Below are 23,088 nucleotides of genomic sequence, written 5' to 3'. Positions count from 1 at the left end.
CCAGGTAGCCTATTTATATGTAAAACAGTAGTCTAATACAATTATTATAAATGCACAAACGCTAGCCCCACATTTCTGCCACAATACCATGGTGCAGTTAGTGTCCTCCAAGCCTTCTGACTGTATCGTTGCACACAGTGTTTTATCGACTGATACTAGTTTATACCAGTCATTTGTGATCTTCGCTGAATTCAAACGCTTCTTATTGGATCTCACAGCGCTGTTTAATGGTTGCGTGATCAGTGAGTAAACACACCTGCTCTAGTCAGCTCGCTCTGCGCAGCTGTTTGCAGATATGGCCTGTGTGGCGCGGTTCAAATGAGAAGCACTCTTTTGCTGCATAAACATTAAATTGAATATTTATCGAAAATGGTTTTTCGAGAAAAATTTCAGTGGTTCACAACCCCCCAGGTTGTGAACCACTGATCTACACCACTGAAAATGATGCTGAATTAGGGTCTTTTTTTTAGTGTTGACTAACCCAATCACACGTTAGTGGGCGGAGTTAGTGTAAATAGCTATTTGCACTTAGTGTAAATAGACACTCCGTTTTATTTTTTAATTCTGTGGTGGGAAAAAAAAAAACTGAATTGCGATATTTAAACTCAAAATTCTGAGAAAAAGTTAGAATTATGATAAAAGTGTGAGATAAAAGTTGTAATTACCTTTTTTATTTTTTAATTCCTTGCTGGAAACAGACTTCCTTAAGTTTAAGTTTCTTGCAGTTTAAATTTTAGTTTGTGTTTTAGTTTTTGTGAATGAGAACACTGCTGAATAAGAATAAGAAGGTCAAGAAGACCATCTTAGACTTGCAAGAAACCAGCCATCATGTTCCAAAACAAAACTACCAGAATAAGCTGTATTTTTTAAGTTGTCTAGAGGCTAAATTGCAGTGTGTAAACAATGCTGTGTAACGCTAGCATGAGTCCTGCAGATTTACAAAGCATTTATTTTATTTACCTAAACCTAAAAGTGACTGTTTAATACTGTGTGCATCTCTCTGAGTGTCACCGACTTTGTATGTGTCAGCATCTGAATTGTGGGTTTCCACATTTCCAAACTGAAAGTGCATCTTTTGCTCTCTACCCAGTTGGAAATTCAGCCGTTCCCAGTTGGACGCAGCATTTCATTATTGCAATTTAAAAAGTGAACACACGATCTCTTATGATGATATAGAATCAGTGAAACAGATGACACTCTATTTGGAAATGTTGACCAGCCTGTGCAGATCTAGATTTAGGATAGAAATATTAATTATAATTATAATAGTGCATTCATGGTTTCACATAAGTACCGTCTGGGTTTATTTTAGCTACATGTCATTTTAAAGGAGGCTCTGTTCACTCAATTTGTGCCTTCCTGCTTGGAAACTCCCTGTGCCTTTTCTCCTCCTGCAGTATTTACTTAAGTGGGCTATAATTTGCGTTCTGTGAATCGGTTCAGGCGAGTGGCATGATCATATGATGAGCCGTGTCAGTCTGGACCGAATCAAGTCAGTCACACATGAGTTTCTCTTTCTCTTTGATGAATTTGAGCATCCGTCGGGGGACAGATCTCATCCTGTAATCCTGTCAGATGGCCCTTGTTAGTCCTGCTCACTAAAACACGCCTCACTGTTCTGTGACTGTGGCTTATACTTAGAGCAGGGAAATTCTCAAGACCTCAGAAGTGTTCAAGCTTTGTCACATAGCATCAATTAAGAATTGACTTCATTATAATTCATGAGTTGGAATTAGAATTGGCCACATTGACAGGAAGTTGAATTTATTGAATTACAATTCTGTTAACTGGAATAAAATGAAGTGTTCTTCCAGTCTGGGGGTGCGTTTCCCAAAAGCAACTATGGTCACAAGTTCCGTCATTCCCAATTGAGTTGGTTAAGACCATAGGTAGCTAACGGTGCTTTTGGGAAACGCACCCCTGGTCCATTAAATGTATTAAATATAAAGAAAAATATAAATATTATATATAAAACCTCAACCTTTATTTATTTATTTATTTATTTATTTATTTATTTATTTATTTATTTATTTATTTACATGCATATTTCCAAATAAGAGCATTTTAAGACAGCATTTAAAGATAGTTTATTATATTTAGTTATATGATTTATTTAATTTTAGTAATTTTTCCTAAAGTCAAATTTGCATTTCACTTCTTCTGCATCTTGTTTGTTACCTGAATGCAAATTGAAATAATAAATGTTGTAGTAGTAGTAATAATAATAATAATAATAATAAAATTAGTATTATAATAATCATGATTATTTATTAATTCTCCAAAATTAAAAAATAAAATTTAATTGATTATTTCTATAATAATATAATACATAATAATAATAATAATAATTATTATTATTAATTATTGTTGTTGTTGTTGTTGACCAATTGAACATTTATTTATTTATTTATTTATTTACTCATTTACCCAAAGTTAAACACTGCTTAGTTTCAGGATGAGTTCAAAATTAAAGAGTGGATTGCAAGAGCTATCCAGACACAATTATTGTGAAACAACTGGATGAAACTGACCTCACCCGACGCACTCTGTACAGGATCATTGTCCACTAAACTCCAGCTCCAAAAGCTATGACTGCTGGAGATGAAAAAGATCAGTTCTTGTTAACATTTTCAGAAGTCGTCTAAACCACATAAGCCTGAAGGAAGTCTTGCTGAGCATGTAAGACCAGAGCACTGACTTTACTTTGGCAATAGTAGCCTGATGATTAAGAATCTTTGCCGCTGATGTACAAAAATTGCAGCTTTTGTCCAAAATTGTGGTGACTCAAGATTTGGTGGGTTTCTCAATGCAAAATATTGCTCACCATCTAACGTTACTATGGTGCAATACTCTTAACCCAACATCCTGGGAAACTGTCTCTGCCGTCAACACTGTAGCTATACTGTAAGCCACAGTCATAGTTTTGTTTTTGTGTGTAAGTTTTATCATTTTATTTTATTTTTTATTTTTTACATTTAATATAGGTTTAATTAGTTTTAATTTTTGGGTCTGCCAAAGTAACGCACACACAATAGTATAATTTATTGCTATCTAATGGCGAGTGATTGCTGTGTGGCAGTGTTTATTTAGTTTTGTTTGTTAGTTTTTTATTTTATTATTATTATTTATTTATTTTTAGTCTGTCATGTTAGTTTTTATTTTTTGTTCCAGTTAAGGTTTTATCATTTAGGTTTTTGTTAACGATAACACTGCTGAATAACAGCAGATCTAAAAAGTCAAGCCTTAAAGTCTTTTTGTAGGTTTTCGTGAAAAGGACAACAATACTGGTGTAAGCATCTTCACATGATCACAGTCTTTTCACGTCCACTTCTGGCCGATTCTGAAAAAAATAGAGTCAAGGATCAAAGAAAGATGGAAGTAAACATCAAAAGTCATATAAAGCTGCGGAGGAGAGGAGTTTACAAAATACTGAGCGCCGATGAAGCGAGATGAGAGAGTGTGTTAGATTTTGCAAAATGTGTTAAGATTTAACATTTGGAGCGGAGAAGGAAAAGTTTCCCAGCGGCACTATTATCATGCGTCTGATCTGCACACGGTTCTCAGCCCACCCGATCTTTACATTCAAGTCCCAGCACACTCCCAGACGTGGCTGAAACTAGATGTTGTTGTTGCTGAGGAGAGTTTATCCATGAAATCAATGTACCTGTGGCTTGGATTGTGTGTTGTTAACTCTGCTTTCCCTCAGATGTGGTTGTAAAAACTGCTGTATGGGACTTCTTGGCAAAGGAGACAGATAATAGAGATAGGTGACCTAGATGATGACCTTTCTGCTCTGTGTTGTTCTGCCAGTGGTTGTACTTTATCTAATGGACTGACGTGTTTGTGTGATCAGCGAGAACCATAGTGGGTTTGGTGGTGGTCATGCTAGATGGACATAACAAGGCCCTCAGAAGCATGCAGAAAGTTGAGGTTGCCAAGCGTTCTCGTTCGGTGTTGGCGAAGCGGATCCGCTCTAGTTAGCGGTCAAGCCTTAGCTCTGGGAGGCCGTTTTGGGGGCTGCAGTAGTGCAAACTCTACAGCTGGGGTATAATTTTCCTCCAGCTTTATTACTTTTGGAAGACAGACTTTTTTCTCAAGAATTGAGACAGACATGTAGGGTCTCTTGCGGAACACAGAGATTTGATGATTCACATTACGTCATTGACCACTCAGACCTCAAAAGCCTGAGGTTTCGCCTTTCAGCGGAGGCTGTTTTGAATCTCCTTTTAGGTTTTGAACAATTCCCAGGATGCCGGTCACATCTTTTTTAATGTATTATTTCAAAACGCAGAAATAATGTTGTTGTTGTTTTTAAATTCATTCCTTTATATAGCCTACACTGCCAGTTCAAAGTTTGGAATGATTATTTTTTTTTTACTTTTTTAAAAGAAGTCTGACATACTCACCGATGCAACAGTTATTTGATTAAAAACAAACAATGTGTTTCTTGTGTTCTTGTGCCATCTCAGACTTACATGGGTATTCTGAGGCTAATGACATCATGGATTCCTGGGGGCCAGAGGCCTCATTAATAAATGCCTTTCTCTGGCATTTACATTTATGCATTTGGCAGATGATTGTATCCATATATAAGTTCATGCATTTCCTGGGAACTGAACCCATGACCTTGGCATTGGTAGCAACATGCTCTGTTTACTTTTAATTGTTCATTGAGTTATGACGAGTTTATTTGCATTAATATAACATTTCATCAGAATGATTAGTATTATAGTGATTTTTTTAATGCACTTTTTGCTCTTAGGTTTATTTTAAGACTGCATCATTACATTAGTGAGTGAATTTTCACTGCATTTAAATAAGTTATAAATCTAGAAAACAAACCTTCAGGTGTCCTACTGACATATAATGTGGAGGGGTGTCAGGAAAGCAGACTTCCTGAAGCCTTTTCAGTCATTTATGCTTATCATTGTATTAACTGCTTGCTTTCTTGTCTGTTTCTTTCACCTCAGGCCCCCAGCAATGACCTCGCACTGAAACTTATAGAGACAACAGTGAGTATTTCAAACCGTCTTTACAACTATTGATGTGCATGCATGCTTTCTTAACATCGGTATGGTCAGTGGCATATTTTAAATACATGCATTGTGTGTGTGTGTATATATATATATGTATATGTGTATGTGTGAGTGTGTAATATTATAAATAATAATAATAATAATGATTTAATTAATTAATAATAAAAATTAAATTAAATTAAAAATAATAACTATTAAAAGTACATTTTATGTTTCATTTTTACATTTTTAATTTTATTTTAAAATGTATTTGTTTTTATATTTGAGAATTGTTTAAATAAAATGTTATTTTACATTTATAATTTATAATTTCATAATTTTAATTTTATAGCAAAATAGTAATACAAAAATATTATTATTATTAAAATAACAATACACACACAAACACTTTATACATAAAAATAACATTTTAACACTTATAATAGTTTTAATTTAAAAAGATTTTATTTTTATGAATGTTTTATTTTTGTAATATTTGAATAAATATGTTATAATTATGTATTTATATATATTATTAGTATTTAATTATATAATATTTATAGATAGAATTTTGAGAAATTAAATAGCAAACTTTTCCTTTTCAGTCACCATCTTAAAAGTGAACATTGACAAGCTTGTTGGGTCAGTGTGAACATGACGGTTATGTTTCCAACATTCTAAGTACAACAGCCAAATTCCGAATGTTTGAAGTGCTGGCATTTGTTGGGTCAGTGTGAGCACAGTGTAAAGTCATTACTGACATTGCTGTAGAAATAACGGCTTTAAGATATAAATATTTAGGTCTTTAGCGAACACTGTTGCTATGCAGCTTCTGTAGTCTAAACTTCACCTGTCTAAACCTCACGGAGTGCTGAAGCTCAAATTATTGGTTGGATTAGCTAAACACAGCCTCACTGGGGCTAGAATGACCGCCCATGTGAATGTGCTTTAAAGGGACAGTACGCTTAAAAAGTAAATCCAGTCATTATTTACTCCTTATTAAAAGGGGTCATTATTAAAAGAAGATATTTTGAAGAATGTTGATCATCAAACAGTTGGCAGTAGCCATTGACTTCCATAGTATTGGGGGGGGGGATACTGTGGAAGTCAATGGCTACCGGTAACTGTTTAGTTACCAGCATTCCTCCAAATATCTTCTTTTGTACTCAACAGAAGAAAGGTTTTCAACAACCTGAGGGTGAATAATGACAGAATGTTCATTTTTGGGTGAACTGTCACTAACTGATTAGCAGAGGAAGAGATGTCATAGCTCAAGCATGTGTGTTCAGTTGTGCCGTCGCCCCCCTCTCAGAAGCCCCTCCGTCCACCCCGTTCCTCACCCCCCTCACTCCTGGGTGAAGAACACTCACACCAGACGCAGCTGTGAATGACTAACTGCCTTGATCCAAATAAAATTCAGACTTTCATTTGGAGACATCCATATGAGTATGTTCAGAGATTTAGGTACAGAGAAACAGACTCTTATAATCCCCCTGAAACATCATTAGATCTTTTTATTGATACAATATTGAGCTGGAGCGTAGCCGAAGGAAGTGCTGTAAAAAGCAAAGCCCTGCATGTACCCAGGGGTGTGTGAACCATCTGAGAAGTGGGGGGAAATTAGAAACCTTCATCAACTTGGTGATTTACCATTCAATGAGTAATCTAAAAAGTTAAATGCTTTACTGGTAAGTCTGTGTCACTTAGAGTAGAATTACTGCTCACCGTGTTTGTTCATTTGACAACCAGTTGAGTGTTCAGTCATTTTTTTTCTTAACACACGTGACTGGTTACAGATCATTTTTCTCACCTCAGCCAAGCCAGGGTTATTATTGTTAACTAAAACTAAAACAATTAAATAAATCAATTTTATTTTTAATGTTATTTCGGCTAGGTGCCAAAGCAACATTTGTCATTTTCATTTAGTTTTAGTATTAAAATAACCGAAACTAAACAAAGTAAAACTAAAACTTAATTATATCAATATATAAAAAATAAATAAAAATGATAAAACGCACAAAACAGCTAAAAACAGAAAAAGACAATTTTAAGTGAAATATAATTCAAAATAACAAAAATTATATAGTACACCAGTGATCCTAAAATAACACTGGGCCAAGCAAACAAACACTCTTAATAATTATTATATGCTAATTATTACAGGTGCATCTCAAAAAAAAATTGAATATCGTGAAAAAGTTCATTTTTTTCTGTAACTTATTTCAAGAAGTGAAACTTTCATATATTCTAGATTCATTACATGTAAAGTAAAACATTTCAAAAGTTGTTTTGTTTTAATTTTGATTAATTAGAGCTTACAGCTCATGAAAGTCAAAAATCAGTATCTCAAAATATTAGAATATTTACATTTGAGTTTCAGTTAATGACCATCCATACAGTATAAATTCAGGGTATCTCTTGTTCTTTGAAACCACAATAATGGAGAAGACTGCTGACTTGGCAATGATCCAGAAGACGATCACTGACACCCTCCACAAAGAGGAGGTTTACTGAAAGGGGTGGCTGTTCACAGAGTGCTGTATCAAAGCATATTAAATGCAAAGTTGACTCGAAGGAAGAAATTGGGTAGGAAAAGGTGCATAAGCAACAGGGATGACTGCAAGCTTTAGAATACTGTCAAACAAAGCAGAGCTTCAAACACTTGGGAGAGCTTCACAAGGAGTGAACTGAAGCTGGAGTCAGTGCATCAAGAGTCACCACGCTCAGACGTCTTCAGGAAAAGGGCTACCAAACCACTTCTGAAACAGAAACATCGTCAGAAGCATCTTACCTGGGCTGTGGAGAAAAAGAACTGGACTGTTTCTCAGTGGTCCAAAGTCCTCTTTTCAGATAAAAGTAAATTTTCCATTTCGTTTGGAAATCAAGGTCTGGAGTCTGGAGGAAGACTGGAGAGGCGCAGATGCATGCTCCTTGAACTCCAGTGTGAAGTTTCCGAAGTCAGAGATGATTTGTGTTTTATCAAGTCCAAAGTCAATGCAGCCGTCTACCAGGAGATTTTGGAGCACTTTATACTTCTATCTGCTGACAAGCTTTATGGAGATGCTGATTTCCTTTTCCAGCAGGACTTTAGCACCTGCCCACAGTGCCAAAAATACTTCCAAGTGGTTTGCTGAGCATGATATTACTGTGCTTGATTGGCCAGCCAACATGCCTGACCTGAACCCCATATGGAATCTATGGGATATTTTCAAGAGAAAGATGAGAAACAGTCGATCCAACAATCCAGACGAGCTGAAGACTCAATAGTGCCTCAGCAGAGCCACAGGCTGATCGCTTCCATGCCATTCCTCACTGATGCTGGAGTTTGTGCTAAAGGAGCCCCGACCAAGTATTGAGTGCAGAAATCAACATACTTTAAAGAACTTGAACTTTTCTGTTTTGCAAATAATTTTTTTGATTGTTCTTAGGAAATATTCAAATATTTTGAGATACTGGATTTTTGACTTTCATGAGCTGTAAGCTCTAAAAAAACAAACAAAAAAAAATGTACTGAATATAGAATATATTAAAGTTTAACTTTTTGAAATAAGTTACAGAAAAAAATGAATTTTTCACGGTATTCAATTTTTTTGAGATATACCTGTATTATACATTTTCAATATCATAATTTTTTTATTTGTAATATTTAACATTTATAATTAATTATTAATTATTAATTATAAATGATAAATGTTACAAATAAAAATAATACAATTTATTATTAATTATTATTTATAATTCTTTATAAATAATTCATAAATGATGTATTAAAAAAAACAGGTATGATATAATATTTCAAGTCAAGTCAAGTCAAGTTGAGCTTTATTGTCATTCCGCTACATGTGGGGACATACAGTGGAACGAAATGTCGTGTCTCGCAGGACCACGGTGCTACATAAATACAGACATACAACAATGAAGTAAAAAACACTATAACCTATACACAACTAACCTACTGACAGATTTAACTATAACTATACTATATATAAGTATTTACCCTATACAAACTAAGAAACAGAAGATAAAAATACAAACTATACGAACGTTTGATTTCTGTGGTAATGGGTGAATTTTCTAGATGCGTATGTTCTGTGTGGGACTGACTGTGACTTTTTTTTTTTCACTATATGTGTGAGTAGGAACTTTGTGTAATGCCTCTTTAAAATTAGTTTGTCACGGTCCAAACACATCATCCATGCAGCTTATTCAGTGCAATGATTCACTTACAGATCAGCATAACATATTTTTAACTTGCTTAGCTTGAGAAAGGAAGTATCATTTTGCAAACCAGTATTTTGGATAGACAGTCATTCCAAAAAAACTTTTTTTTTATTTTTTTTTTTTTTATTGTAGATTCAAGTAGTCAAATCTTTGACTATTGCATTACATTTTGCTCTATTGAATGGAATGTGCATAGTATATTAAGATGGCACATCAAGTAAAGTTTGTAAAAAATATTTTCCCTGGAAATAATTTTTCATACAATTGCACTGCCACCTACCTGTCTTTAAAATGCAAAATTGTGTCCTTTGTATAAACCCCTAATCCTCTCCATACACTGCTGGTTGTTGTTGCCGTTTCGGACTGGAAGTCATTTTGGGTGGTTAACATGCCATGTACAAATTGGTCTCCCTCTCTAATCAATTGGACAGGAATGTGCCACCCAAAACACTGTTTTAGAAACCTGCACAGTTTCTGAAACCTTTTAGTTACTGAATTGAAATCGCAGCCATTTTCTCCCTCATGAGATTTAACCAAGCAACCTTAAACATAACATAGGGTGACCATACGTGCCATTTTTCCCGGACGCATACTGGCCAGGATTTCTGTATTGCCTAAAATATCTAGGATTTGGATTTGTTTGTGTGTGCAGACCGATCGGTGTATGACATCTGTATGTTTTCGAAATGCTCTCGAGGTACTTTGAATCAAAGCAATGTACAAATCTGGCCAGGACGCGTCCGGGAAAAATGGCACGTATGGTCACCCTAACATAACATGATTGTGTTCTAAGTCTCGTTTGCATTTTTAATTATTTCAGACTGATTTCTATAGGCTCCTGATGCCAAACCGCTGGATATTGCTGTGAAGGAAAATATCTTGTTAGCCGTTCATCATGCTACATTATTCTTGGCATTTTGCATTTCTGTAAATAATGTGAAATATAGCTCTCTAGCTGTTTAGAGTAATGTGTGTTTGCAGCTGTGTCAGGCAGTATTACTCATTCTTGAGGCATCATGGGATGTGCACCACCCTCACCTCTAGGGTCTCTCACGGTCAGTTAGTTGTGGTTCTGCGGACGTTTTTGATTCACAATAACAAACCCTTTGAATCTGAAGAGCAGTTTGTCATATGACTTCCTGTGGCATGCGTTTTCGTTTTAGTTCAGAGCTTATTTTTCAAACAGAGCTTGATAACATGTTTGTCTTTTTCTCTCATTTCTCATTTAGACCATAATTCTCCTTCTGAAGCATTGACTGTGATATAGATGTTTTGAAAATGTCTTTGGTTCGAGTATAGCCATTGGACTTTATTATTCCTTCTGGCTCTGATTTAGATGAGTCATATTATGAGGAATCATATTTTTTCTCATCTTTTGAGATAAAGACTTCATTGTACTGTGAAAGAATACTGTAACTCTGAGAACTCAAAACTTTCTTCCTAGGACAAAAACAGCATTTATTGAAAAAAAAAATATTTCTCAACTTCTACAAAATTATGACGTCAAACTAGTTATTACATTAGCATATACTGCCCACGTTTACACGCCAACAACACCTATTCAGGTTTCACAATTTGGTCCATTCAGCCACAGCAGACAATAGAGGAAGTTGGACAGATTATATTATTTTATAGAATAAATTATACTATTTATAAACAATAGAACTTCTAGAGCTTCAAGTTATAAAAAAATTTGTATAAATACAATTTGTATGTATATTTTTTATATACATAAAAAAAAAAAAAAAAAAAAAAAAAAATATATATATATATATATATATATATATATATATATATATATATATATATATATATATATATATATATATATATAGTAGTGCTGTCGATTGATAAAAAAAACTAATTAATCGCACATTTTTTTCTGAAATTAATTGCGATTAATCCCACCTTACATTAACGTTTTTAAATATACTTTTATATTGCAATAATTTCACATCCAATCTTCAAATTAATTTACAAACAACATATTTTTAATATTTGTTTAATGTCATCTTTTTTTTATGACTGGACGTCAGTATCACTGATCCCAAGTAATACTGATTTCCAATTAAAAATATTTCCTCTAATATTTAACCATTGACTTAAGCCATTCAAAATTACATTATAATTTGAGCTATCAATTTGAACATTTAGTAGACATTTTAGTAGTAAAATAACTTCTAATTTAAGTGACCTTAAAACAATCTTCACATAAACCCATTATAATAAATGTTATATTTATCTACCTGTGCCCTTCAGCAGAAATTGAATAAAGTTATCAAACACTAATTGTAAACTAAATACAGATAAATACTTACAGGTATATAACAGTTATTGATGTCCTCTTTTTTTGTTTGTTTTATTCTTGAGTGAACAGACATCACAGCTGCTGGTTATTAGGTTGTTTTTGGCTGCCGTTTCTTTAAGAGATGTCGCTGCTGAACACATGGATCTGACACGCATCGTGTTGTCTCTCAACTCTCATCACTTTTTCTGACCCTCTACTAATGAGCTGATGAGTTGAATCGGGTGTGTTAGATGAGGGAGATGTGTTCTAAATGTAACTCATATATAACATGCACGCACTGTTTTAAGGCAGCTTTAATTGCCTATTTGGTAACTTCATGCCTTAACTGACCATGACATTCACGTGGTCTATTTTGCGCTTTGATATGAATTGATACAGGCTATACCTTGCCGATTTCTGCGCTCGTTTGACTCACGCCTGCCGCTGAAGTGAAGCTGGAGCGCACGTCAGATTGATGTGATCGTAAAGACGTTCTGCGACTGAATAAATACACTTCTTGTCAAGAAAAAACAGACAGAAACAGCAGTTATGAGTGGAGTGGCCAACCCTAGTCTCCGCCCCTGCGTTAAACGGCATTAAATTATTTTAACACGTTAAACTGAAAAAATGTATCACCTGCGCTAATTTTGACAGCACTAATATATTTATATACATACAATTTTCTTTTTTTCCCTTCAGTTTTTGTGCATTTTGTCAACTTTTAAGCGTGCACTAGCATATAAGTGACTTTGAAGCTAATCGAAATGGGATTTAACACATTTCAGTGCAGATGTGTTTTGTGAATGTGTCACGATATGATGCAGGCTTTTGGAAAGACTGTTGTTGAAGGACAAGGCAGTTAAAACTGTATTAAACATGACAGAAAATGTGCAACCAATGTGTGAGTCCAGATAATTGTTGAATCTCATGGACCCTTTTCACATTTCTGGGGTTCTCGTAAGCAGAAGTCATCATAGTTGGGTAAACTTCTATAGAGTTGTATGGGAACTAGATGAAATATATTTTTTGTGTTCCCATTTGCTTCAGTAGAAATAGTGCAATAGCATTTCTGTGACTTTCCAAAAGAGGAAAAACAATATCAAGAGATTGATTATAGCGGCCAGAAAAGAGAAAGCTGTGCAGTCCCTCCATCAGTCGTTGCCTTAGAATCACTCATACAGTAATTTAATGTCAAGGTAGTGGAACACAAAATATTATAAATGTACATAATATTTTAAAATGAAAATATGAAATACTACAAGAAAATACTATTTCAGTCAAAATGAAACTAATTAAACTTCAAATGAACAGACTGTAAAAGATCATTATGTATGTTATTTAAAATAACAGTAATAATATTTGTTAGATTTGCAATTGTTACTAACTCTGGAAACACCATCACGTTCTGTAAAAGGGGTCCATTTCACATGCAAAGTGAACGTTTACATAGAAATCTCTTTTAGACATGGCAGCAAAAGTACATAGCTTGCTTCAAGGTCAGCAAGAGGATGGAAAACAGTCATGAAAAACTAAATTGCGGCTATTTTTAGCATCCTAAGTGGACCTCAGGGATAAAAACTATGCATAACAAAAAAGCAGCTTCATTTAACCACTTTAAATGAAAAAGAAAACCATACAGTTGTATTCTAGTGGAAAGGAAAGTGATAGGCCATGGTTTACTGGAGGTGGCAACTGTGAATAGCTGAAGCCGTGAGGTCGGGATGATCATCTCCAGTCAGCTGCTGAGTGTGTGACTCGTAGAAGGAGGAAAGGCTAGACCGAAGATCCAAACAAACGCGGGTGGCAGCAGCACACACATGCACAGCATGGGAAAGAGGGAGGGGAGAAGTGCCGAGGAAAAGGGAGGGGCCGGAGAAGGAGGCGGGAGGGAACAAAACAAGGGAAAGAGTAACTCTGCGAGTGGGAGAAGGAAGAAAGCTGCGGTCTGCTTGAGTTTGACACCAGGCATGCGGCATCCTCGGCATAGCGCAGAACCAAAATAGTGCCGGGAACGTGGGGCGTGCTTCAGGAAAAGGGGACTGCGAGGAGAAGGGAAGTGTTAATTCCCAACCATGAATCCCAGTGGCTCTCTACGGAGGCGTTTGTCCTCCATTCGCGATGCTTGGAGGTGGAGTACGGGTTACCTGTTCAAGGTAGGCCTTCGGGTTTCCACTGAACTTTCGCTCCTTTCTGGATTGTAGGTCTTGTAAGCAACTTTTTCCTCAAAGCTCTCCCTCGCTTTAGTCCCTGCGCTCTCTGATCGTTCATTTGTCAGGGCCACTCGAAAGCAGCATTTCCAGCTGGTTTTGATCAAGCCTAGCTGAGACCCCCTCCAACCCCCCGCCCACCCTTTCTTGGCTGTCCTTTTGGGGGTCGCAATTATCGGCTGATTAAGGGAATGTTTTTGGAGCCGGGCACCGTGTGGCGAGAGATGGAAGGTGGACCCTGCAGATGGATAGAGGGGGTTTGCAATGCCAGAGTGTTTTACTCGAGTGTGTCGCAATGGCTTTCTCCGGCTATAAGTGAGCACCTTTGGCAGTCTCTCTTAGTATGGCTTATTTGTATTTCCTTGTGTTTTATGATCGTTCATAATGGCCTGGCCCAGTAATCTATACACACAAAAGTGTGTTACCCTACAAAATGTGTTAATGGTCTTTTACAGTCTGTTCATTGAAAGCTTGTTTAGACTCTATACGTGCAAACAATATTGTAGTAGATTTTACTGGATTCTTGGAAAGGAGAATTATTTAGGAAATGAACTCTGTGGGAACATTTTACTTTAATGAATGCTCTTTAAGGGACAACTCACCCGATAGTTACATTTCTGTAACTCATCCTCATGTCGTTTCAAACCTGTATGAATAACTTTCTTCTGTGGAAAGAAGATATCCAACACGGCAGCATTGCAAGAGTTTGGAGCGGGACTATCTGTTTGCTATCAAATGGCAAACTGGTTTAGGAAAACTGTCATTTTGCTCTGCCTTTTGCATTTTTTTTTCAACCAAATGAAATTCCAAATGGGTTTTGTTAGACAGTACAGTACATTCTTAGTGATTTCTGTAGTAAATTCATTTTTATGTACTGCTTTTAAAATATTATGCTAGGCAATACTCATTAAGCAATTTCTCAGTTCCCAGTGAATTCCCCAGGTTCAAACCTCAGTGTGTTGTTTTCTTATTGGCGACATTTGAACTTGAAACTTTACCATCATTTAATTTCCTTTAAGTTGTTCTATACTATTCTAAGATTGCTACATATGGGAAACCACATGCAAAGCCCATACAGTTTCTAGAAAAGGCCCTGGCACTGTGTGTAATTATACGTTAGTTTTCTTAGTAAGCATTGTTCCGTTTTAGTCATGTCAGTCATGCACTAGTATGTCATTTAGATGGTGAGCGTAAACCACGCATCTTTCAAGGCTTATCCTTCTTTTCAGAGACTCAGAGAGAGACACTTCACACTTTGACTTTTCTTGTTCTCTAAATGTCATTTTATAGGTGGAACGTGTATTTTTGTTCCACTACCCGCACCAAACCAAGTATAGTGGAGAAATGACACCTTTCAGCATCTCCTGTGTGAAATCCATTTTATTTCATTCCTCACTTCACAAGCTGTCATTGCATTTACAGTATATACAGCTAAGAGGACATGCTCAGTGTTAGATTCAGACCTGCACGGTCACATCAGCTCTCTTCAGACTGTATCAACACAGTTTTACATACAGATAAACACAAACCAAAAGTAACTGTCCAAACAAACCTTTTCATTGGTGTAATCAGCAGAACAGCCCGAGCTCTGGAGATGAACAGTAAACCTCCCCTGAGGAAAACAGGTTTACGGTCATTTTTAAACAGGAAATGGGCTAAAAACATCTGGAAACTGTCGTATTTGCGAGATCATTATTAGTGATAGACTACATTATCAGCCAGACTGAATAATTGGACATGATTTGGTCATTTTGAGATTATTTGCATAGGCTAAACGGAGAGTTTGCTGTATGTTGTGTCAGTTCTAATTATGTTCTACACAACTATATATAAAAACAAAAAATTAGAAAAAAAAAAAAAATATATATATATATTTGTACAACTTTATGGTCATTTTGTGAATATATATTAGCATTATATCAGCCATTTAAAAAAAAAAATAGATTTTCAAAATTTATGCTTTAAGAATAAAGATTAAAGTTTGAGAATCTTCCTTTGACTTCCATTGATAGAATGTTCGGCATTTAGAACTGCTTGCAATTCCGATCTTGCCTTGCATCTATATTTAGACATATATAAACATTTACAATGCATAGACGTTGTGGCTGTTGCACTGTGTTGATTTTCATACAGATGTGGTCATTAAGAATGAATGGGTTTTTTTTACGTGGCAGCATGCAGTTTGTCACACATGATCATGGCGCTGGCACTTTTTCAGATTTTTTAAAAACATTGTTGTGCCTAACCAACAGGAAACATTGTGAAATTGGCTCCGATGCCCTAAAACTTTACCTCTGTTTTTGTTTGACTGTATCCAAAAGGAAGCATAAATCTAGTTCATACACTGGCTTTACTCAACTACATTTTCATGATCCTAACTAGAATTTTCTTTTCTTTTAGGGCTCAACCAAATCCTCCAAGAGCATGGAGTCTCGACGCAGACCATCTAGGTAAGAGATGTCGTTGTATCAGTTCAGTCAATATCTCATGTGTTGCTGTATGCTGCTATAGTGAACATCTCAAGGGATTGTCATAGTATTCCTAAATCCAGCGCCAGTTGACATCTGACTCAGTTTGGATCAGTCTCACATTCTTTATTGCAGTTTATGATTATGATAAATAAACACTCTTTAAAGCATCTACACAATCTCCAGAGATAAGTTCTAATGTCCTAATAGGGCTTCTCTCCCACATACAGTATATTAGATAAATAACGGCACGTTTATCTTGAGTGATTGTTTTCTATACAGGCAGTAAAGGAGGCACTGAAAAACAAATCCTCGTTACCATACTTACGCATTCATTTCTATAAGGAAAATGAAGAATATATGCAACCGAATAGGCTATTTGGAAAAAAAACAAAAAACATCCAGAATGTTTGTGAACATCAAAAAAAGGGGGAAAAAACAGGCAATATTAATAAAACTATTCAAGCACAAGATGATGACTTTTAGGATTTTTTATCTTTCTAATAATGACTAAATATATTTATTTCTCTTAATTTTCCCTATATAAATGAATGAGTGGTAATCTTGATTTGTTTGTGCCATTGCATACAATGGTAATCATTTATATCAGTATTTATAGAAGGTGTACTAAAATAAAGTTTATACAGTATATTACATAAAAATGTGGTTATGGCTATTTTTGGATTCTTCTACACAAGTCAAATGTACTTCATCTCACTTGATTATTCTATTATTCTTTTTATTTGGAACTCGATGGATGCAAACTAAAAGATAAGAATATTCAAAACAAATGAAAGATTAATCTCACGTTATGTAACACCAGAGTTGATCTCTGATCCATTCCGATGGTCTTATGTCTCTCAGCTGTTGGGTGTGTTCATGCCAGGCTGTGAGAAGACGCTTTGTAAAATCACCACTACAAATAGCTCCCATTTCAGCTACCAGGGGGAATTTTAGTTTTTTATTTACATGGGCTGCTATTTTATTTGTCTCTTGTTTTGGGAAACTCTCAGTTTGGACACAACCTTAAAATGAGGTCCTTTGGGACCCTTTGTTTTTCTGCCAAAAAGTGCATTCCTGTTTTAATTGGTAGAGTTTGTGCAGTAGATACTGGACTGCAGTTCAGTTCTGTAGAATGAATTGCACCCACTGATAGCGCTATTTTATTTACATGCGCTATCTGTGTTGTTTTAGCTACAATTCGACTCAGGAATTATGCAAATCAGGTAACAGTGCAAGCATGCCCAAAGAATCTATGAAAAGCATTTGAGATCCACATACCTGAAATCATCTACTCCTTTGCCATTATTTCATATCATCACTTAATGAATAACTACCATACTTCCAATTTTAGTATGAAAGTAATAGACAAATAGACTTAGAACCTGGTGAAGATGGATTATTTGTGCTTATTGAAAAAGGTTAGTGAATGTGATCGAATGCACAAAACTTTTGGCCTTCCAAAATGATTGTGGGATCGGGGGAAATCCTTAACATTAAAGGACTGTTAAGAGGTTGTAACGCCTTGTATTTTCCACACACTGAGATCAGCCAGAATCTCCTGAGAGTTGTGCAATGTTGTGCATGTTTTCCCAGACTGTGGTGCAAGTACAGTGTTTATATGTCACGTACCACTCACAATCATGCGTTATTTACATTTATTTCTCCAACATGCAAACCGCTTTTCGATTAAAATCAGCCGTAGATTACATGATTTAAATCATTGTCACAATGGTTTAAATCGTGCTTGTCACAAACAATGTAAATGTTAAAAATGTAAACTATAAAAACTAGAACACATTTATTGGATGAGAGTCTGTTTTTCATTATACTGAACATACAGTATGTACTGAATTAATATATAAATACCATAATAATAATAATACAAAAAAGTATTATTATTCTATAATATAAATAAATTATTAATTAATAAACATAAATTATTAAATAATAATTGTTTTAGAATTTATATCATGCAATTTTATTGAACATGTATTAAAGTAATATTAATATGAAATAATAATAATACATAATATAGATAGATAATCCAATATTTATATACACACAAATATTAATATGTATTGAATTTTTTAATTGATATATGTAAATGTAAGCATAATAAACAGTAATATTGACATTTTATATATGTATATATATATATATATATATATATATATATATATATATATATATATATATATATATATATACTTTTATTTCTTTATTTAATTCTCTGTTAAGGTATTGATTTGAATAGAGCTTGTCACAATGTATTCTACCTTTTTGAAAGTTTTTTTGTGAGCACACTGAAATGCTGCCTACTTAGGAATCTCACTAGGTTTTGGAACAAAGCCCAAGATTAAAAGATGGCTGTACTTCTCTCTGATTGCCTTGAAATCCAGACCTGAGGAGAGAGTGAGGTCACAGATGGGGGGCCTGATTGTTGTTGCATCCTTGGCAGACTTACGCCTCACCAGTGACCAAATTGTTTTCTTTGGTCTGCCCTGCTGCACACAGGGAATGCAGGATATTTTCATATCTCCTTTGTTTATATATGCGATCAATCTTTCCCCACTATATTTTATTCAAGCCATACTGAACATCAGATATGCTTTAATAGACTGTTCAGCGCTGACATGTTTGAGGTGAGGCGTTCTTCAGGAAAAATGTGATTTCATGATGTCATGTGCTGAGACACAAGACTTGCTTGTGCTTGAGCGAATGTTGTGAGTTGTGAATTGCCTTCGTTTCACACCAAGGGTTGTAGACATGAGTTGTAATTGCTGAAGTTATCCGTTCTCTTCTGGTTTTTGCAGGAGCTTGAGTTTGATCCAGGCCATGGAGGAAAACTATGAGGTGGACCTGGTCTACATCACAGAGCGCATCATTTCTGTGACCTTCCCCAGTAATGTAGAAGAGCCGAGCTACAGCGCTAACATAAAGGAGGTCGCCACCATGCTACGCTCCAAACATGGTAACAACTACCTGGTGAGACTCAATAGCTTTGAGTACTAAAATAAGTGTATTAGTAGTTGCAATACTATCACAGACTTTATTTTTTAAATAATTCAAACCTTTATATTCATATAATTTATTTAAAACTGAATTTTATTTTCATTATTATACTTATTTTATATATATATATATATATATATATATATATATATATATAGAGAGAGAGATATATATATATATATATATATTTTTTTTTTTTTTTTTTTTTTTTTTTATTATTATTATTTTTAACTATTATACTAATATCTAAGAAATATTTATATTTATTTCTGGTTTTATTATTTTTATTAACTTAATTTTTTTTATTATTTTTTCAGCTCTTCAACCTCAGTGAAAAGCGATATGATATCTCCCAGCTGAATCCCAAAGTAAGTAGTATTTGCTTTAATTTTTTAAGTTATCTAATGTGGAGATGTTTGTTCTAGAGGTCTGTTTTTTTAGTCCCGCTCCCGCGAGGTTTTATTCCGCACCCACCTGCTCCCGTGATATATTCACTCTTTGTTCACCCGCTGTCCGCTTAGAATAATTTTCTTCTCGACCCGACCGTTCCCGCTAAATTTAGATCTCGTTTCCAGAATCTCACATTTAAATTTCCACTGCTGAAAGAAAGATAGGCTTACAAATAAAAGTGTAGTCTTGTCAAGAGTCTTGAATTTATTGACAGCAAACTTTTGCTGCCAACACAGTAGGAAAAAAAAGTGTCACAAAGAAAATAAACATGTTGTACAAAAATAGTATTTCTTATTTTTATTTAGTCATGTCAAGAGACAATTCGTTTAACATTTACAACACAATAGGAAAAAGTGATGCAGAGAAAAAAAAAGTATGTTGTACAAAAATAGCCTATTAGCTATTTTATTCATCTTGTCAAAATACTAAATTAGTTTAACATTTTGCTGTTAACACAGTAGGAAATGTGTCGCAGAGAAAAAATAAAATGACATCTGTCATTTAAAATGATAGGCTAAGCAAAATATAAACAAAACTGAGTTGAACGTTTTTCAAGGTCAGCACATCCACACTTTGCTCCATTCTTATTCTGCTCTGTCACGACAACCTGCCTGTTCTGTCTGAGGGCCGTATATTCACCACCGGTAGGCTACAGCCTGCTCCGAGCATCGTTATGCACATGCTGCGAACAGACCTCACAAATAAAATGCATGACGCAGAAAGCACTTTTCCGTGCGTGCAGCGCATGCATAACAGTCCTGAGTGAATAAGAATAAAGTGCAGATATGCTGTTCTGAAAGGACGTCGAGAATGGGATATTGTTAGACCGCCCGCTCCCGTTCAAATTACACCAGAGTTACCGCTACCGCGTTTTATCCGGGAATTTAATCCTGCGTTGCAAGAAATCTGGTCGGTTCCCGCAGGAGAGCCGTGGGAATGCAGACCTCTAGTTTGTTCCTTTGTTCTTACTCCCGCTCCGGTGTGTTTCTTTGTGTAAGGTGCTGGATTTTGGCTGGCCGGACCATCATGCTCCGGCCCTGGATAAGATCTGCAGCATCTGCAAAGCCATGGACACTTGGATGAACGCTGACAGTCACAATGTGGTGGTCTTACACAATAAGGTACCGTTTCATTTGTGCTGTTTCTGTTTTGGGAATGGGAGGCATGTTTTTTTGGTAACACTAGCAACAAATATCACAATGTCATGCAGTTTGTAAAAAACCTAGTGAGATGGGATTTAAGATATTATAAGTGCACTACTGATACGAAGGCTGCTCCAAAAATCACACGAATAAATAAATTAATTCATTTTATTAATGAAAAATATAAATATTTACATTTACAGACAATCACATACTCTAATTTATACATTAATATAAATATATATTTTACATTGAACATTTTATTTATAGTAGGCCTATTTATTTAATTTAATACAAAAAAAGTTTTTTTTTAATGCTTATTTAAATATTGCGGTGTTAGATTAGCAACATGCTAACTCAATTGAAATCCATTGTGATTTGAATCTTATGAGGCTTGATGAGAGTTATGAGGTCCCCTAAGTAGTAGCCAGCATGACAGCTCACAAGGTTTTGAAACAGAGCCATAGTTTTATGTTTGCCTAATAATTTTTCCATCTGCACATTGCAGTTACTGTAAATAGCAACTATAGTGGTTTGTCAGTAGATGGCGTTCTCAGGCAGCTCTTAATAACCCGGGGCGGTGTGGGGTCATTAAAGGTCATGGTGGTCTGGACAGTGTGATTTATGATGCAATTGCAGAGTCTTTACGTAAGAAAACATGACTGATTTTACTTGTAAAGTTAGTACTTGGCCATTGTTTTGAAACCCTTTGCCTGACCCTGTCTTGAGGTTCAAGCAAATCTGTTTTCTTAAACAATTCATTTGAATGTAGCCTTCTGATCTGGTTAAGTCATAGCTGGTTACCACTTACAAACATTAGAATGATGACAACGCGTTTGAAGTTAGATTGTAAAATGTTGTTTTTGATGATAGTGGTATCGTTAAGTGCGTCACTAATGAAAGGGATCCTGTCCGTGAGTATAAACGTTAGATAAACAGCCTCTTGTGGAGTTTGTGGGTTACCTTCTCAATGGCTTGCAGGTCTGTTCTGGTATGGGTCTAGTGCTTTTAGAAATCTTTTTCACTGTATTCCCACTTGATTTCAAACAGACCCGACTCTTTCCACACCCTCAAGACGCATCTTACCCATTACTAGCTCTCCGTGAGAGCTTTAAGAACTGCAGCGCTGCCAAGAGAGGTTGTGATCTGGATTTATAAAGGGCCAGAAATGTCTAAAACGCAAATATGCTGCCTTTTTAACTGGAAACCATAAACACTGCATTGTTATGGCAACTTGTGTTGTTCTTTGTAACAGTGGAAACACGAGGCGATGGCTTGATGGTGGAAATGTTCACTCATACAGAAAGAACTGAATGTACAACTGTGTGTTTAAAATGACTCAAACCATACATTCACGAGTTCACACTTACATATATTTAGCACGAGTTACGTAATGCGTAGTTGGCGTGCTGTCCTGGAGAAGGGCTCTGAGCTCGGGAATGGCCCGAACCCAGAGTATCCCCCCCGTGGTACGGTGAGAACTTAGTGATATTGGTGGAGAAGGAGTGGTGGAGGGATGCTGATAGACCGTCAAATGAGTGGAGCTATGTCAGCTGTATTTATATCCGTGAGTTGATTGACTTGATTACGTGCCACTTGTGTTTAATTAGGCTAAGTATCTGACCTGCTCCTCCCGAACTTTGTTAATAAAACATCATTTAAATAGTTTGTTTTAATTTCTTTGCTGACCTGATGTATCATAAAGTTTTTACCTTTTGAACTCTGGAACGGTGTTACATTAGTATTAGAACATAATGTAGCAATATAGTATTTATTAATGCTTTGAGTTTTTTTTTTTTTTTATATATATATGTTCTATTTACATTTTCAAATTTAGTTTAATTTTAGAAATTTTGTTTTGTGTTTTTATTGGTTTTATTAGACATACTTAAAAACTATGTTGTTTTTATTATTATAATTTTTTTTAATTACAGTTTTAGTTTTGTTGTATTAAGTTTAAGTAATTTTAGTACTTCAACTTAAATTAATTGAAAATTAGAAATGCTGCCTGGACAACTAACTGAAATAAAATAAGTAAGATATTTTTATTTTTTTATTTTAATTAACAAACATTTTTAAATAGATTTTACGGTAATTATTTTATGGTGTCATTAATATGATATAAATAAAATAATGATATTATTATACATACTACTTTAATTTCTATAATTTGCACACAACACAGTTTAATGTTTTGCGTGGTAACTAATTAATACCACGAAACATCTCATAATTTATTAATTGCTAAAATTTGTGTTACAGTTTTCCCAACAAAAGATGATG

The 23,088-nt window shown here is 35.1% G+C and overlaps 1 protein-coding gene across 10 annotated transcripts in view; it reads left to right on the top strand.

The window, feature by feature from the left end:
- LOC306877329 (tensin-1-like) overlaps window positions 1–23,088 on the top strand; it is a 230,367-nt gene that overhangs the window by 147,730 nt on the left and 59,549 nt on the right. For 8 of the 10 annotated variants that reach the window (XM_079429036.1, XM_079429033.1, XM_079429039.1 and 5 more), the window contains 5 exons: window positions 4,971–5,012; window positions 16,131–16,180; window positions 19,015–19,186; window positions 19,531–19,581; window positions 20,662–20,784. In XM_079429036.1, coding sequence (XP_079285162.1) covers window positions 4,971–5,012; window positions 16,131–16,180; window positions 19,015–19,186; window positions 19,531–19,581; window positions 20,662–20,784 — 438 coding nt within the window. Of the gene's footprint in view, window positions 1–4,970; window positions 5,013–13,445; window positions 13,677–16,130; window positions 16,181–19,014; window positions 19,187–19,530; window positions 19,582–20,661; window positions 20,785–23,088 lie in introns of those variants that run through there. The other 2 variants (XM_079429034.1, XM_079429041.1) reach the window with 1 other exon arrangement.

The sequence above is a fragment of the Barbus barbus genome (assembly GCF_936440315.1).
Source record: "Barbus barbus genome assembly, chromosome: 11".
In the NCBI taxonomy this organism is placed as follows: Eukaryota; Metazoa; Chordata; class Actinopteri; order Cypriniformes; family Cyprinidae; genus Barbus; species Barbus barbus.
This window is presented reverse-complemented; position numbering and strand designations above follow the sequence as displayed.